The 18620-nt window shown below is 39.0% G+C and overlaps 1 protein-coding gene and 2 pseudogenes across 2 annotated transcripts in view; 1 reads left to right on the top strand and 2 right to left on the bottom strand.

Moving 5' to 3' along the window:
• Window positions 1-17732, top strand: part of LOC103833364 — a 24796-nt gene extending 7064 nt beyond the window's left edge. The window contains exons 7-13 of one of the 2 annotated variants that reach the window (XR_004450243.1): window positions 18-141; window positions 494-715; window positions 859-1204; window positions 1356-1514; window positions 1638-1955; window positions 2089-2290; window positions 2390-2609. Coding sequence is in view for 1 of the 2 variants with exons in the window: in XM_033277283.1 (XP_033133174.1) it covers window positions 17171-17498 (328 nt within the window). In the remaining variant the exon portion in view is untranslated. Of the gene's footprint in view, window positions 1-17; window positions 142-493; window positions 716-858; window positions 1205-1355; window positions 1515-1637; window positions 1956-2088; window positions 2291-2389; window positions 2610-17170 lie in introns of those variants that run through there. The other variant, XM_033277283.1, reaches the window with a different exon arrangement.
• LOC117127309 lies at window positions 2876-3899 on the bottom strand (annotated as a pseudogene).
• Window positions 5766-6165, bottom strand: LOC117127308 (annotated as a pseudogene).
• Window positions 17733-18620: the final 888 nt, after the last annotated feature.

Here is an 18620-nt window from a genome sequence, read left to right on the forward strand (position 1 = left end):
TGCCTCCAAAAATGCAGGGTTAACATCTCAGAAGTTAGATTTAAAGTGTCCATGGCCATGTCCCCAAGTCAAAGGCCGAGGGGAATTCTTGGATTCTGGTCATCCCTGATGACTGCTCTTGGGAATACCGAAAACATGCCAGTAAGTTTTCGATAGTAACTCATTTCTTATAACGCAGGGTATCTAAACAATAATGACCTCTGTGTTTCACGCGATTAGCCTATTAAATTTTAAAATATTTGGCCTACTAGTATGTAAATTGACTCAGAGATTATGTAGTATTTACAGGACTCTGGATGACCTGACTTTTGTGTCCATAATTTAATTTTGACCATTAGTTTTTATTCGAAGGATTACTATTGTGATTATACTCAACGAGTTTCAAACTTTCAAAGCGTTTAGAATTTTATTTGTCAATGTCCCAATCACTTACTTTCGATCCGATCCAGCTAAGCTGAACATTCTTTTTCTTTTTTTGCTGATCTTCTAACAGGTACGCATAAGTGAAAGATTTAGTGAGAACATATCCATGCGACAAAGTACTATGATCAATAATGCTATTAGGAACGTAAAGAAAGACCTACTTGGCCAGCCTCTTCAGTTGCTCTCAGGTGTTGACATTCTTGGCAATGCAAGCAGCGCGCTTGGACATATGAGTCAAGGCATAGCTGCATTATCAATGGACAAAAAATTCATCCAAAGTCGACAGAGACAGGTTCGTTCCTGGCTTTGATTTTGCTCCTACATGTTGCTGTTTCAGTTGCTTCTGATACCCAACGAAAGTATGGGCTTGCCAGTGTTTCTTTCATGTGCCTCCTTTTGTTAGTACATGCTAATGTTTGTTCTATCATTTGGCAGGAGAGCAAAGGTGTTGAGGACTTTGGCGACATTATCAGAGAAGGAGGTGGAGCTCTAGCGAAGGGCCTGTTTAGAGGAGTCACAGGCATATTGACAAAGCCCCTCGAAGGTGCAAAGTCTTCTGGTGTCGAAGGCTTTGTATCAGGTTTTGGGAAAGGAATTATTGGTGCTGCTGAGTGGAGTTCTGGATCTTTTGTCGAAAACTACTGAAGGTGCAAATGCCATGAGGATGAAGATAGCAGCAGCCATCACTTCAGATGAACAACTTCTTCGCCGGAGACTTCCAAGAGCCGTTGGTGCTGATAGCCTGCTTCGTCCATACAATGAATACAGAGCACAGGGGCAGGTACAAATTATACTCAGGAATGGATTTATACATGCATTCCACTAGTCATTCCTTTCTTGGTTAGCTGATGAACCGATTATTAGTTTGATTCACCTAGAACATGATGGTACTTTATGCAAAGTTCAAACCCCTAATTTCTTGCATTTTACAGGTCATATTGCAGTTGGCAGAATCTGGATCATTCCTTGGCCAGGTTGATCTGTTCAAAGTACGTGGAAAGTTTGTATTAACCGATGCTTACGAAAGTCACTTCATCCTACCGAAAGGAAAAGTTCTAATGATCACACATCGAAGAGTGATATTACTACAAGTGAGTCTCGCAATACCCTATCGCTCGCTGTATATGCATAAGGTTTACTTCGTCTGGTGTTCGTCCTCTGTATGTATCCAAGAAAATCTTCTTGAACATTTACAAACGTTTGATTTTTTATAGCAACCCTCAAACATAATGGGTCAAAGAAAGTTTATCCCGGCCAAAGATGCGTGCTCTATACAGTGGGACGTTCTATGGACTGATCTGGTAACCATGGAACTGACTGACGGGAAAAGAGACCAACCTAACTCTCCACCTTCGCGTCTTATTCTCTATCTGAGATCAAAGTCGCATGATTCAAAGGATCTGAGATCAAAGCTACATGATTCGAAGGAACAGTTCCATATTGTCAAATGCAGTCCAAACACCAAGCAGGCCTTTGAGGTTTACTCAGCCATCGATCAAACCATTAACTTGTACGGGCAAAATGCTTCAAAGGTAGAAGAAGAGCCTCATTATCACCCCTTGTTTAACCAATGACCTAAACATGTTACAAGTGATATTACCACAATAGATATATTATTATGCCAAACAAGGATCCATAGTTGAGACTATGTTTTGGTTATTGTAGGGATTGGTGAAAACCAAAGTGACAAGGCCGTACTCCCCGATGTCTGAGAGTTCTTGGGCTGTAGGAGGTTCTCAACAAATGCCAGCTTCAGTTGCACCAACTTCAACCTTTGGCACAAGCCCAACGACCAGCTCGAGTTAAGGTTTTAAGATGTTTGAATCTCCGAGCTCTGTCTCCTTCCAGTGTTCCCATTTTCTTCCTGGTAAAGACTCTTTCTCGCTTCTCCTCTAATCATTTTTTTCATTTGCGTTTGCACTCTGTAATTCGTCTGATCTCTAATAGACATGCATTTTGTTCTCAGGTGGGCGAGAAAAAAACACAGCTTTGGTCTAAAACATACATTTCGTTTTGCTCTAATACTCATGGTGTAGGATTTTTGCAACAGTACCTTAGAAATATAAAATATGTTCGTGTATATAAATGTCTGCAGTACAGACTTCTCAAACATCAGACTCGTGTGGATCAACACATGTATACGACGCCACGTGTTGCCTTATATAATTTTATTAATTCTTTATATATTTTTCATACAAATCAGTTTGAAATTTTCTTTTCTTTTTCGAAATTTGCCAATTCATTAATTCTCTAAGCATTAAAAACGTCCCAACTTTGTGACAAGCTTGGTTTAAAGTAGGCATGTAACTTTTATCCGAGATCCGGATCTGATCCGAAAATCCAGATATCCGAAAGGACTGAATCTGGATCCGAATAGTAAAATGTTGGATCCGTCAAAACCGGATCTGGATTTGGATGTTTTAATTTTTTAGTCCGGGTATCCGGATCTGTAAAATTTATTAATAACTATTTCAAAATAGTAATATATATATATAAAAATTAATTTTATTAATTTCTCTCTCTCACACTCTCACTCCTCCCTCTCTCTCTCTCTCCTCTCTATCTTTCTCTCTCCCTCTTGAGACCATGGTCATGCAATCTTTCAATTTCTAGAGTTTTGATGGTATTTTGAGTTTAACTATTGTTAGACGCTAAACAATTTTTGATTAAGCCAAAGAAATTAATTTTTTAGAAGAGATAACATGATAACCAGTTTTTTAATAAGCTTGTGAGTAGAATTTGTTGAAAAAATGGGCTAACTATATTGGCTTGTTTAGGTGGCAACTTCTTTAAGAGGAAAAAACATTATTTACAAACAATTTAGTCATTAAAATACATATAACGAAATCAAATATTTTTTCTATATAATTATGCTTCTTGTGACTTAGATAGTAAATGCACAAGTCAAATAATCTCCTGTTTAAGACAAATAGCTCTCTCTCTCTCTCTCTCTCTCTCTCTCTCTCTCTCTCTCTCTCTCTCTCTCTCTCTCTCTCTCTCTCTCTCTCTCTCTCTCTCTCTCTCTCTCTCTCACACACACACACACACACACATATATCAAGCTAAAAAGTAAAAATACCTTGAGAAATAAAAACAACGTAGCTATTACTTCTATTAATATAAGACTCTATTTTGTGGTAGGGGGACCTGCGTTAGCAATTCTTACACATTGTTCTTTGAGAGGAAAAAGTAGATTGAATGGAAGTTTCGGTAAGCAATTGGCTTCTGCTTCCGAAAAAGCTTTGCAACAAGAATGACCTATATGACCGAATTTTCCTATGAGTATGGATATGTAAATCTGTATAATGCATCCTGGAATATCCATCACTGAAGACCAACATTTTGCTACATCAGGTAATCCGAAATACCGGGACTTGGTTGGAATGGGAGTGAAAAAGAAAATGGGATAGAAAACTGGGGTAGTTGAGCATTGGCAGAGACTATAACACAGACAAACACCATAAAGAAAAAACATGTTAAATAGACATTATGAGATAAAGAAAAAGAAGAAGAAATATTTCTCCAAATATATGAGTCTTTATCGAGTTTGTGTTTTGATTGATAAGCAGATAATACAATCTTTTGACTATTTATATTGAATGGAAAGAAGGTTAAGAAACATCTTTGGACTTTTATACTAAACTTAATTACCTGTTTTCAAAAGTAAAACAAAGCTGAAACCGATGAGACAAAAAACATTAATATCAAATAACTAGTGGAGTTTTAAGTCATGAAAAAACTGATCAGACCAGTTTATAGTCTTACCGTTTTTGTTATACTTCAATACTATTGTTTTCAAATAATATCATGTCTAAGCCAAATAGCTATCTCTCTATCTATCTCCCTCTCTCTCTCTTTATCACACACATACACTCTCTCTCTCCCTCAAAGAGGAGGCCGTTGAAGAATGCCCAATCATCTATTTATTACTCGTAACGGCTACTTGTGTAATAAAATAATATTCAAAACCAATTAATTTATTATTCGTAACGGCTACTTGTTTAATAGACATTATGAGATAAATAAAAAGAAGAAGAAATATTTCTCCAAATATATGAGTCTTTATCGAGTTTGTGTTTTGATTGATAAGCAGATAATACAATCTTTTGACTATTTATATTGAATGGAAAGAAGGTTAAGAAACATCTTTGGACTTTTATACTAAATTTAATTACCTGTTTTCAAAAGTAAAACAAAGCTGAAACCGATGAGACAAAAAAACATTAATATCAAATAACTAGTAGACTTTTAAGTCATGAGAAAACTGATCAGACCAGTTTATAGTCTTACCGTTTTTGTTATACTTCAATACTATTGTTTTCAAATAATCTCATGTCTAAGCCAAATAGCTATCTCTCTCTCTATCTATCTCCCTCTCTCTCTCTCTATCACACACACACACTCTCTCTCACCCTCAAAGAGGAGGCCGTTGAAGAATGCCCAATCGCCTATATCATCTATTTATTACTCGTAACGGCTACTTGTGTAATAAAATAATATTCAAAACCAATTAAATTAAATCTAACGGTTACAGATTTCCAAACACTATTTCATAACTTTTAAGTCATGACAAAACTGATCAGACCAGTTTATAGTCTTACCGTTTTTGTTATGCTTCAATACTATTGTTTTCAAATAATCTCATGTCTAATCCAAATAGCTATCTCTCTCTATCTATCTCCCTCTCTCTCTCTCTCTCTCTCTCTCTCTCTCTCTCTCACACACACACACACTCTCTCTCTCTCTCTCTCTCTCTCTCTCTCTCTCTCTCTCTCTCTCTCAAAGAGGAGGCCATTGAAGAATGCCCAATCGCCTATATCATCTATTTATTACTCGTAACAGCTACTTGTGTAATAAAATAATATTCAAAACCAATTAAATTAAATATAATGGTTAAGGATTTTCAAACATTATTTCGATACGAAATCAGTCAATTTTGTGGATTTAAATTCCCCTCCCCCAACTAGGGTGGTTCTCCCCTTTGATTTCAGACTTTGGGGTTTCAAAACTTTAACCAAACCAAAATAGAATAAACTGAGCTTGGTTCCGTTTGATCCGGTTCAAATCATTTCAAAACAGAAATATGTAATTGAACACATAAATTAAATGTGAGGATGAGGGATGTGATAAGAAAGATTCTAGGGAGAGAGACTCTCTCTCTCTCTCTCTCTCTCTCTCTCTCTCTCTCTCTCTCTCTCTCTCTCTCTCTCTCTCTCTCTCTCTCTCTCTCTCTCTCTCTCTCTTTCTTCTCTCTCTCTCTCTCTCTCTCTCTCTCTCTCTCTCTCTCTCTCTCTCACGCACACACATATTTCAAGCTAAAAAGTAAAAATACCTTGAGAAATAAAAACAACGTAGCTATTACTTCTATTAATATAAGACTCTATTTTGTGGTAGGGGGACCTGCGTTAGCAATTCTTACACATTGTTCTTTGAGAGAAAAAAGTAGATTGAATGGAAGTTTCGGTAAGCAATTGGCTTCTGCTTCCGAAAAAGCTTTGCAACAAGAATGACCTATATGTCCGAATTTTCCTATGAGTATGGATGTGCAAATCTCTATAATGCATCCTGGAATATCCATCACTGAAGACCAACATTTTGCTACATCAGGTAATCCGAAATACCGGGACTTGGTTGGAATGGGAGTGAAAAAGAAAATGGGATGGAAAACTGGGGTAGTTGAGCATTGGCAGACACTATAACACAGACAAACACCATAAAGAAAAAAACATGTTAAATAGACATTATGAGATAAAGAAAAAGAAGAAGAAATATTTCTCCAAATATATGAGTCTTTATCGAGTTTGTGTTTTGATTGATAAGCAGATAATACAATCTTTTGACTATTTAAATTGAATGGAAAGAAGGTTAAGAAACATCTTTGGACTTTTATACTAAACTTAATTACCTGTTTTCAAAAGTAAAACAAAGCTGAAACCGATGAGACAAAAAACATTAATATCAAATAACTAGTGGAGTTTTAAGTCATGAAAAAACTGATCAGACCAGTTTATAGTCTTACCGTTTTTGTTATACTTCAATACTATTGTTTTCAAATAATCTCATGTCTAAGCCAAATAGCTATCTCTCTCTATCTATCTCGCTCTCTCTCTCTTTATCACACACACACACTCTCTCTCTCCCTCAAAGAGGAGGCCGTTGAAGAATGCCCAATCATCTATTTATTACTCGTAACGGCTACTTGTGTAATAAAATAATATTCAAAACCAATTAATTTATTATTCGTAACGGCTACTTGTTTAATAGACATTATGAGATAAAGAAAAAGAAGAAGAAATATTTCTCCAAATATATGAGTCTTTATCGAGTTTGTGTTTTGATTGATAAGCAGATAATACAATCTTTTGACTATTTATATTGAATGGAAAGAAGGTTAAGAAACATCTTTGGACTTTTATACTAAATTTAATTACCTGTTTTCAAAAGTAAAACAAAGCTGAAACCGATGAGACAAAAAAACATTAATATCAAATAACTAGTGGACTTTTAAGTCATGAGAAAACTGATCAGACCAGTTTATAGTCTTACCATTTTTGTTATACTTCAATACTATTGTTTTCAAATAATCTCATGTCTAAGCCAAATAGCCATCTCTCTCTCTATCTATCTCCCTCTCTCTCTCTCTCTATCACACACACACTCTCTCTCTCTCCCTCAAAGAGGAGGCCGTTGAAGAATGCCCAATCGCCTATATCATCTATTTATTACTCGTAACGGCTACTTGTGTAATAAAATAATATTCAAAACCAATTAAATTAAATCTAACGGTTACGGATTTCCAAACATTATTTCATAACTTTTAAGTCATGACAAAACTGATCAGACCAGTTTATAGTCTTACCGTTTTTGTTATGCTTCAATACTATTGTTTTCAAATAATCTCATGTCTAATCCAAATAGCTATCTCTCTCTATCTATCTCCCTCTCTCTCTCTCTCTCTCTCTCTCACACACACACACACACACACACTCTCTCTCTCTCTCTCTCTCTCTCTCTCTCTCTCTCTCTCTCTCTCTCTCTCTCTCTCTCTCTCTAAGAGGAGGCCATTGAAGAATTCCCAATCGCCTATATCATCTATTTATTACTCGTAACAGCTACTTGTGTAAAAAATAATATTCAAAACCAATTAAATTAAATATAATGGTTAAGGATTTCCAAACATTATTTCGATACGAAATCAGTCAGTTTTGTGGATTTAAATTCCCCTCCCCCAACTAGGGTGGTTCTCCCCTTTGATTTCAGACTTTGGGGTTTCAAAACTTTAACCAAACCAAAATAGAATAAACTGAGCTTGGTTCCGTTTGAACCGGTTCAAATCATTTCAAAACAGAAATGCGTAATTGAACACATAAATTAAATGTGAGGATGAGGGATGTGATAAGAAAGATTCTAGGGAGAGAGACTCTCTCTCTCTCTCTCTCTCTCTCTCTCTCTCTCTCTCTCTCTCTCTCTCTCTCTCTCTCTCTCTCTCTCTCTCTCTCTCTCTCTCTCTCTCTCTCTCTCTCTCTCTCTCTCTCTCTCTCTCTCTCTCTCTCTCTCTCTTGTAACCAGGGGCATGCAATCTTCCAATTTCTAAAGTCTTCGATTGTATTTTCGTTTTCTATATGGTTAGACACTAAACAACTTTTCATTAAGCCAAAGATATTAATTATTAAGGAGAGATAACATGATAACCAATTTCTATAATAAGCTTGTGAGTAGAATTGTTTTGAAAATAAAAATTTAAACAGGATAACTATATTGGCTCGTTTAGGTAGCGACTTCTTTAACAGAGAAAAACATCATTTAGAAAAAATTTAGTCATTAAAACACATATAATGAAATCAAATATTGTTTCTATATAACTATGCTTCTTCTTATTTAGATAGTAAACTAGAGTTTGACCTGTGCATTCGCACGGGGTTTTTATTTTTTAGGTCTTTTTTTTAATTTGTTTAATGACATTTCTAAATAATAGATTATTTGAATATTTTTAAGTTTTTATGAACTTATCTGGGCCTAGAAGAATTCGACTTGAATTCTGATAGGAAACTTGTAATATCCGAATGAAGTTTAATTTTAAAACCAAAAAGTTGATATCCAAAAAACTGATTTGTATTCGACTGAGTACTTAAATGTCCATGTATTGATTATATACCAAATAAAAATTCTTTGTTAACATGTTTGAATTTTTGTTATGAATGAAGTAATTTATTCATACATGTGTAATTATTATTGCTAACATATAGAACTAAATGATGTCAAGTTATTATAGTAAATACAATTAATGATATAATTAGAAAAGTGATAAACACTTAAAAATAAGTAAGTTATGTTTTATAGTTTTTAATAAATGCTGTCGAATAAATTAGAAAAGATAATCAATGAAATGGTTATAGTTAATAAAAAGGAAAATAAAATCTCTAAAAATTAAGAAACAACTTTTTTTTTTTAACTCTGAGAAACAAAAGAAGTAGCATAAAAGCAAGGACAATGATCAAAGATCAAAATGAAATACAGACATAAACCGAGCCAAAAAACTCATCCATGTCGACAGCTCCAACAAACCCCACCCATATCCTTATCAAACCCTGCTCCTTCACATACCCACGTAAGGAAAAAATAATTTCACACACCACCCAGTTCCTCACCTCCTTGCCCTGTCTTCATCAAGAACCCCTGTCAACCATTCCGGCTCTCCTTGTGCCACATAAGACTGTAAGCGTTGCTCCTTTGTCACACTTCTCGCCATCAAGAAAGCACATTTATTTTCCTCTCTTGAAATAGACTGCAGCTCCCATTCACCTATCCTCTGTAACACCTCAAGAATCTCCGCACCATAGCCCCTGAAGGCAGGCCAAGCCCGAGGTCTCGTAATCGCACCCACCAAATCAGGAGCTTCTACTTCAAAAAACACCTTATTTATCTTATGAAAAGCCATGCTTTCAATCGCCCACACAAGAGCAAGGTGTTTAGCTTCTACTAATGAGTCAATTCCACTAAAAGCTCTCCTGCTCTGCAACTGAACCACCCCTCTGCTATCTCGAGCAAACCAAGCCGCCCCAGCTAGTTTAGTACTTTTAGTCCAGGCGACACCTACGTTGCACTTTAAAAAACCAGCACTAGGAGCTTTCCACTGCACCTTACTATTCCTTCTGCGACAAGTCTCCTCATTGTTCACCGTGGGGAGATGAACCTCAAACCATTGTCTTGCATCATCTTTAATTTTCTCCACTGTAGCCTCAACTGCGTACACTTTACCTTCAAACTCAAAAGCATTCTTATTTTTCCATAGCATCCAGAGGACCCACGGGAAAATACGAGTAAGAGCATCAGGGAACTCCTTATTCGATTTGATTTCCAGTAGATAGGCAAAATTCTCCAGTAAAGTTCGGTTCTCAAAACCTCTGGGAGGAAAAGGAAACCCAATTTGTGCCCATAGTAGCCTCGCAACCGGACAAGAAAATAAAATATGATTAATCGATTCACTCGAAAAAACACATCTTTGACATCTTGAGTCAACCTTCATCCCCCTAGCAATCAACTCATCCGTCACTGATAGTGCATTAGATAAAGCTTTCCACAAGAAAATGCGAATTTTTTGCGCTGTATTGACCTTCCACACTTTACTCCTAAGCTCATTCAGAGAAGGTCTTGCCACAGCCTCCCTGCGAACCTCCGACTGATCCAAAGAACAGGCTAACCAGTACCTCGACTTCACTGTGTATGCTCCCCATCTGTTATGCACCCACTCGTAAGCATCCTTCTCCCCCATAGCCGGTTTCTGTTTCAAAATCAGTTTTATATCCGCATCAAAGAAGTTTTCTTGTAGCTTTTCCAGGTCCCATGTCTTTGTATGAGGGCAAATCAGATCACAAACACGCAAGTCCAGATTGAAAAGGACAGGTTTCCTCAGTGGTGCCTTCGGAACCTCATCAAACAACCACTTATCCATCCATACATTGATATCCTCCCCTGATCCAACATCTCGACGAAGTCCTTTTTCCAACAGTATCCGACCAAAAAGAATACTCCTCCAAGCATAAGATGGTCTAGATCCCAGACTAGCCGATAAGAAATCACCATTAGGATAATACCTGCTACGCAGGAACCGCGCGCATAAAGAATCCGAGTTCATAAGCAATCTCCACCCTTGCTTGGCAAGCAAGGCTTGATTAAATTTCTCCAAGTCTCGAAACCCTAAACCACCATTCTTTTTCTCAAGGCACATCCTCTCCCAAGAAACCCAATGGATTTTCTTTTTTCCTTCTTGAGCATTCCACCAGAAATTGGTCATTGCACTAGTTAGATTCCGACAAGTGATTTTAGGTAGCTTAAACACTGACATAGCAAAAACTGGCATTGCCATAGCCACAGCTTTGAGTAAAACCTCCTTCCCCCCTGCCGAAAGAAACTTGCCATACCATCCATGAAACCGAGACCTCATCTTCTCGTGAATATACTGCAGCATCTCCACCTTTGATCCGCTAAAACATTCCGGTAACCCAAGATATTTCCCTGTACCTCCTTCATTCGCAATCCCAGTCATCTCTTTGATTTTGGTTCTTATACTGTCTCCAATCTTCTTCCCAAAAGTAATAGCCGACTTGTTAAAGTTAATTAACTGGCCAGATATCTCCTCATACAGCTTTAAGACCTTACAAACTGCATTACCCTCAGCCTCCTCTGCCTTTAGAATTAACAAGGAATCATCAGCAAAAAAAAGATGATGAACTGATGGCCCTTGCTCAGAGAATTGGATACCACTTATTTCTCCTCTACGTTCCGCCTCATTGAGCTGATGTGATAGCCCTTCAGTACACAGATCAAAGAGAAAAGGAGACAAAGGATCCCCCTGTCTCAACCCTCTCCCCGGACGTATCATCCCTTGAGCTTCTCCGTTAATCAAAACAGTGTATGTAACAGATCGCACACAGAACATAATCCATTGACGAAAATTCTGATGAAAACCAAGGGCGTTTAGAAACTCATCAAGATAGTTCCACTCAATTCTGTCATATGCTTTTGACATATCAGTTTTAATTGCCATGAATTCCTTAGAGATTCTATCATGTGATCTCAGGCCATGAACCACCTCATGTGCAATAATGATATTATCTGATATCAGTCTCTCTGGAACAAACACAGACTGGGTAGGCGACACAATAACTTCCAAAAGAGGCTTCATCCTAGCAACCAATATTTTCGAGACTATCTTATACATGACCGAGCATAGACTGATAGGTCGTAGATCAACCATTAGCGTCGGGTTTGGTATTTTTGGAATCAGGCATATTTGTGTGAAGTTCCACTCCTCTGGAAAGACACCAGTGTGAAAGAAATTCTGAACTTCTCTCACCACATCAGGGCCGATGATCTCCCAATACTGTTGAAAGAATAATCCATTCATCCCGTCACAGCCTGGAGCACTCGATGGTTTAATCGCAAACACTGCAGCACGAACATCTTCCTCAGTCACCTCCTTGATCAATTTTTGATTCATTTGCTCTGTCACCTTTGGTTCAAACCCGGTGAAAAAACCGTTGGTCTCAGAAACACCATTTGATTTGAAAAGCTTCTCAAAATACTCTGTTGCTACCTTCCCCATCTGGTCATTAGAAGAAGCAACCACACCTTCGTCATAAATAAGCTTAGTAAGTTGATTCCGTTGTCTAGATGCTTTCACAGATGCGTGAAAAAAACTTGTATTATTATCTCCAACTACAAGCCACTTATCTCGACTTTTTTGCATCCAAAAATCTTCCTCTTCCTTAAAGGCTTTGCCAATCTTAAATTTCAGATCTTGGATCAGCACAAAGTCAGGTGAAGTAGAGGAGGATTCCAGCTCCAAAGCATCCCTCAGCTGCTGCATCATCACACATGAGTTCTGATTATTCTCTCTCTTCCACCTACTCAGAGATTGTCGAACAGCTCCAATTCTCTTCATTAATGACAGACTTCCCAGACCACTCCATGCCTCCTGTATTGTCTCAGCCACTCTTACTTTACCCACCATCCTTTTGTCGAAACGAAAAGCCCCTCTTCTTTTCTCATGTTGATTAACCAAGTTCACCATCACCGGCCTGTGATCCGAACCTAATTTCTCCATAAACTCCTGAGACGCTTGATAAAAAACTCTCCTCCACTCCTTATTCGCAAAACATCTATCCAGTTTGCACTGAATATATTTTTGGTATCTCTTTCCAGCCCACGTGAAAGCATCTCCCACACCAGAGATCTCAGCCATCTCACACACTTTCAACATATCAGCAAACTCCTTGAAAGATGTATCACTACGTTTAGGACCACCAATCTTCTCCTCGTTGTTCAGAATTTCATTAAAGTCTCCCACCATACACCAAGACTCCTTGCGGCCAGCCCCCAACCTCATCAGACGTTCCCACACCTTCTCTTTCCCTATCTGACTCGGTTCACCATAGACAAAGGATACACAGAAACTGTATCCTCCATACGAGATTGCACAGTCAACCACATTCTTATCAGCAAACTTCACAACCACACTTACTTCCCGCTTCCACAATAACGCCAAACCACCACTGAGCCCATTGGGCTCCACCTGAAACACTCTATCATACCCTAAAGACACTTGCAGATCGACTACTAACTCCTTCTTTTGTTTCGTTTCCATAAGAAAAATCATCTCTGGGAAATATTTTTTACGTATTTCTTTGAGACGGGGAATTGTCAAGTCTTGAGACCGTCCCAATCCTTGACAATTCCAACTCATTATCCTCATTACTGATCCGGCAGTCCCCCATTTGGGACCACCTCTGAGTTAGTACGCCTTGCGATTTTTGCATAATTCCCTGCTACTTCCTCTGCCCTTCTCTTAGTAGCCATATTCTCTTGTGTGTCCTCTCCACCTTCTACACCAATATTTGCAGAGCCTGTTGGTTTGGATTTGAAAGATCTTTGTCTCCTTGGAGGACGTCGACGACCACCGCCCTTGGATCTTGAAGTCCCGGAAGAGCTAGCCACGGTGTAACCCGCACTAAAACCCGTTGAACATTCAATAGATCCACTTGGTGTTGAAAAAATCTGATCCTTCCCATTCGAATTAAAATTCCCGCGTGAATCATCACTCGCTCTGCTCCCTTCTTTCTCCTCTCTAGCCTTCTCACAGTCCTTGCCGGAATAGTCAAATATCAACCCTTTCTCCCTATCACATCTGAAATGACAACTGGAGCCGGCTCTAACCTCAGAAATTCTTTTTGACCCCTAGGATTCTTCTCCAAATCCAGGATAGACTGTCTCACACGTTCCTCCCGCACCCGCTTTTCACCACCATCTGCGGCCAGGATATACTCTCTCATGTTCTGCAACACATCAGGATTGATTTTCCTTCTTCCTGTAGCCCTATCAATGCCCACTTGGTCATCAGACAGAACTCCATAAAGGGGGTCATTCTTCTGAATACAGTGTTCACTGCTCTGTTTCGCTGCCACAACTCTCTGTCTCCTTGCATCAGATTGCTCCCTTCTCGCCTGAATAAGCAAAGGACATTTATCTTTTTCATGGGTCAATCGCTGGCAGTGATAGCATCGCTTCTGGATCCTCTCGAAATCATAACGAAGAGTAACTGAGCCACCTCGAGGTAAATTAATAACCTTCTCCTTTCTCACTGGTCGTGACACATCAAAAAACACTCTGACCCGCACATAGTCATGACTCTGAGCTTTGTTTGAATCAAAAGCAACCACATCCACCCTCCCGATCAAATCCCCAAAGGCTTCAATAGCTTCTGCAGTATAGTGATTCACCAGAATATTTCGAATCTGCACCCACACCAGCAAATACTTTAGGTAATCTTCAGGTGGCTTCTCTACCCACCGATCAATCACAATGCTCCATTCATTAAACGTCCACACCCGTTTCCTCATCACTTCTTCAAGGTCATGTTCGAACTTAAACACAAACTGGAAAGTCGTTTTCGATAGAGCAATCCCTTTAACTCTATCATATACTTGCCACTTCCTTGGCATATCCAAAATCAGATCACTGATCTTTTGACTCTCTGGGTTTAACGTTCTTCCCATTATACTCATCTTATTCCTCTCCACAGCGCTGAATTGAGGTAAGTCCGGTAGGTTAAAAGGTACCTCCTCCTCCTCCAGTGACATGGACTCAAAAAATTTCTCAATATTCATGGAGAATATATCGAGAGTTTACTCCAAACCCTTAGTTCTTCACAAACCACCCCCAATACTCAAGGACGGCTACTGAAAACCCTAGTTTTTTGTAAAAAAACACGATATTTGCTTAAATCTTTACCCAAATAATATAGATTTTCTGTTTATGATAGACTCAAAAAGAGGAAAAAATCCCACCCGTAAGCCCCACTTCCCTTATCAAGAATATTCTCTTGAAAGAGTAGAGAGAGAACACAAGCCCAAAAGAGGGAGTCAAAAAAGATTCATTAAGAAACAACTTAAAATAGGTAAGTATTATTTTATACTTCAATTTTAGTTTTAGTAGGATAATTAATTGATTAAAAATATGTAAGGTTTTTTAAATGTTACGTGATTTAATTGGGATACGAATTTATTAGTTTAGATTTGGTCGAAAAAAAAGATATCTTTGTATATTAACTAACCAATTCAGAATTTTCAATACATTTTGGATATAACTAATACAAAAGAGTGTTCATGGAAATCTTGGATTTGATTCTATTGACAAAACTAAATCGAGAAATAATCTAAACCAATTGTGTACGTGTTTCAAAACCAATCGGTATATAAAAATATTTAATTGTGCCGTTAATAGATTAATTGGATTGTGAAGATCATAATTAAAACCGAGATATAACTGGTTATTAGATTAGTTTTACTATATTCTTTATCGCCTGCTGCTGTATTAATGGCCTGTTTGAAGAACGATGTTATATAATGGATCGATTTGTTGTGGTACGTTCTACAAACTTTGTATACAAAAGTAGTCAATTTAATTCTGGAAATGTTGGATTTGATTCTGTTGACAACACTAAACCGATAAATAATCTAAACCAATTGTGTACGTGTCCCAAAACCAAGTGGTATATATAAGTATTCGATTGAATTTTAGATAGAAATAATAGGATTGTTTAAATAGTATGTAACCGAGATATACTTTGTTATGCATACGTTTAAATTTGGTTAGATGTGGAACAATAATTTCCCTTGTAAGCTAGAATTAAAAGCAATGGCATCCCATTGTAATTATTAAGGAAAATTCAGGGTTAAAATGTACTTCTGTTTTAATAGTTTAGATGCACAAGTCAATATAGAGATGGGCATGTTCCAAGACAAGTCTTGAGTGTTCACAAGTGAATTCTTAGAGTGCATATGTTTCTTTATGTTTCACGAAGAAGGTAGTTTGGAGTTTTCACACAATTTAATAATAAAAATAATCATATTTAATATATAATTTACATTAAATAAATAAATTAATATATGTATTATAATTAATATCAGTAAAATGGATACATCAGTAGTAAAGTTACATTTATAATAAGCTTGTGAGTAGAATTGGGTTGAAAACAATAATTTAAACGGGCTAATTAGATTGGCTTGTTTATGGCGACTTCTTTAATAGAGAAAAACATCATTTAGAAACAATTTAGTATCAAATAGTATCAGTGTAAAAAAAAGGTAGGTAATTCTCTCTCAGGCACGAGACTCGAGAAAAGCTTTCCTCCTTCGGACCGCTTGACTAACCACCCTACCGACCAACGGTCCCTTGCTTCTGATTGGTGCAGCCCTCTGAAACCTTTCTACCAATTCAAAAAATTCCCTCTTTTAGAATAATCCAACGGTCTGTAGAGTGTTCTGACGGAAACACACCGGGTTCCACCTGCGACTCCGGTCGACAGGTCCACCTCCACCACCGGTAAGCAGTCACGAAACTCTTAACATGACGACGGGCAGCTACTCTCAGCGAATCGGCGGTCAAAAGCTTCTCTGTGGGTATAACTCAGAACAACTCTTCAACCTGTGACCTCTTTTGTAGTTCAACAAGATTGATTCTGGGGATTCCCGACACTGGCTATCTGATTATAGCACCACAGTAAACTCCCTACTCGACACCTCTCCAAATCAAAAGGGCCAAACCAACTCACCTCGTATGTTCTTAGAATTCAGGGGATTCCCTCAATCTAGCCAATCTAACGCAGACAACAAATCTAAGAGGTCGGGTTTTTTTCTCCTACCATGGAACATAGAAGAATCTCCTCGGCTGAGAAGGGCAAAGGAATAGATTTCGCCCTCCAACAACCTTCTCGTTCGGCTCGTGTGAAAGTTTCCCAGCCAGAGAATGCAGAGCAGCTGAGAAAACACTCCCTGACCCTCATTGGTCGCGTGACAAACAAGTCAGTCCAAAAGGTTTGGTCGCTGATTCTGTTTTTTACTGAACACTGGAAGACTGAATTCAAACCTGTGGGCTCGGGTTTGGGAAATGGCTTGTTCCAGTTTCAGTTTGAGCGTGAAACAGATCTACTAGCGGTGCTGGAGCAACGACCATATCATTATGCTCGATGGATGATCATCTTGCAGCGTTGGGAGCCCACGATATCTCCTAACTTCCCCTCTCTAATCCTGTTTTGGATTAAAGTGCAAGGTCTACCTGTTCATCTTTGGACATAAGCTACTATTAAAGTGATTGGGGAAGATATTGGGTTCTATGAAAAGGCGGAGATTTCTGCTGTTTCAGCCCGCATGAGAGTCCATATAGATGGACTACTCCCTCTTATTAAAAGCTCGGTGGTCGAATTCCACAATGGCGATGAGGTCCACACAAATCTGGTGTATGAAAAGCTTGACAAACACTGCACAAAATGTCTAAAATTTGATCATGAACTTAAGGAATGTCTGGTAGCTAGAGCTGAAGCTTGCGCCCTGAAGGCAGCAGACGAAGGTAACACCTCAGGACATCCAGTGGGCACCACCAAAGACAAAAACTCTGCTTCAAGCCATGACCCTGATATCCTCCGAGCTAGGGATCAGCCCCTCAATCCTCCTTTCCAGTTCTCAGCTTCAATCCGCAACAACGAGAAAGGAAAAAGCTACACTAACGAACGTAGATAAGCTTCACACCGCAGAAACTACAAAGCTCAGACTAACTCGTGGCAGGAGAGAAGTGGCCATCGTCGTTCCTACCTAGCTAGTGAACGCTCAGGACATGGGTCTGAACGGGCACCCCGAGACAGAGAATATTACAGGCACCGCCAGCTCCCAGCTCCCCCAAGTCGCAGCTTCTACCGAGAGGTCCCGAAACAACCTCCAATGTTAAAAGATATAGACTCTAGTGCTTCAAAGAGCTACCCTGAGAACGCTGATCGGGGGATTCCCCATCAGATCAGGGATGAGTCTCTACCTCATATAGCGCTTCAGGATGCAGTGGGAGAAGTTAGAGATGCTATGAAGCAATACTCACAATGTGCTGATCCAACAGAGAGAGAGGCTTGAAAGGAATGGTTAAGACAAGCAGAGGAGAGATGAGAATTTGAGGAAGCTGCATCGCTGATGGTGCGAGCTTCTCTCACGGCAAACTTGGAGAACCAAATTAACACCACGCTTAATGATACCCCTGAGCATATTCCTGCATCTCAACGCTTAGGCCGAAGCCTCGACCGAAACTACCTGCCACCCAACGCTTAGGGCCACCACCTAGAAGCCACTCGCACAGAGATGTAGACAGGGAAAAGAGAGTGCCGGCAACTATGAGAATAGGCCAGGCTTTAACTGATGCAAACACTGAGAATGAGGCCTCAGCACCGTGTACAACTAAGAGAAAGCCAGGGCGCCCTCCTGGTAGCAGTAAGGCACCAGGAAAACAAACCATGCCAGCTAGCCCAGCACCTAAGAAAAGAAGAGTCTCACAACCTAAGCCCTCTCCAGCTCGCCGGAAGTCCAATGCTGCAAAAACTACCAAGAAAAGCGATGCAAGAGGTGGAACCTCTCGTGCAGTGGCCCAACAAGACTCATCTACAGCCTCGGAAAATGTCCTGCTGGCCAACTTTATCCCAAAACCGACAAGGAGAAGGATGGATTTTCGGATTCCATCCCACCCGCTCCTTAGCGATAGCTAGCTGGAACTGTCAGGGGTTGGGGAATCCTCGGACAGTTCGTCGCCTTGGAGAGATATCAAAGAAGTACGAGCCTGATATCATCTTCATTATGGAAACTAAAAACCCCGATGCAACAGTC

The sequence above is a fragment of the Brassica rapa genome, chromosome A08 (genome assembly GCF_000309985.2).
Source record: "Brassica rapa cultivar Chiifu-401-42 chromosome A08, CAAS_Brap_v3.01, whole genome shotgun sequence".
In the NCBI taxonomy this organism is placed as follows: domain Eukaryota; kingdom Viridiplantae; phylum Streptophyta; class Magnoliopsida; order Brassicales; family Brassicaceae; genus Brassica; species Brassica rapa.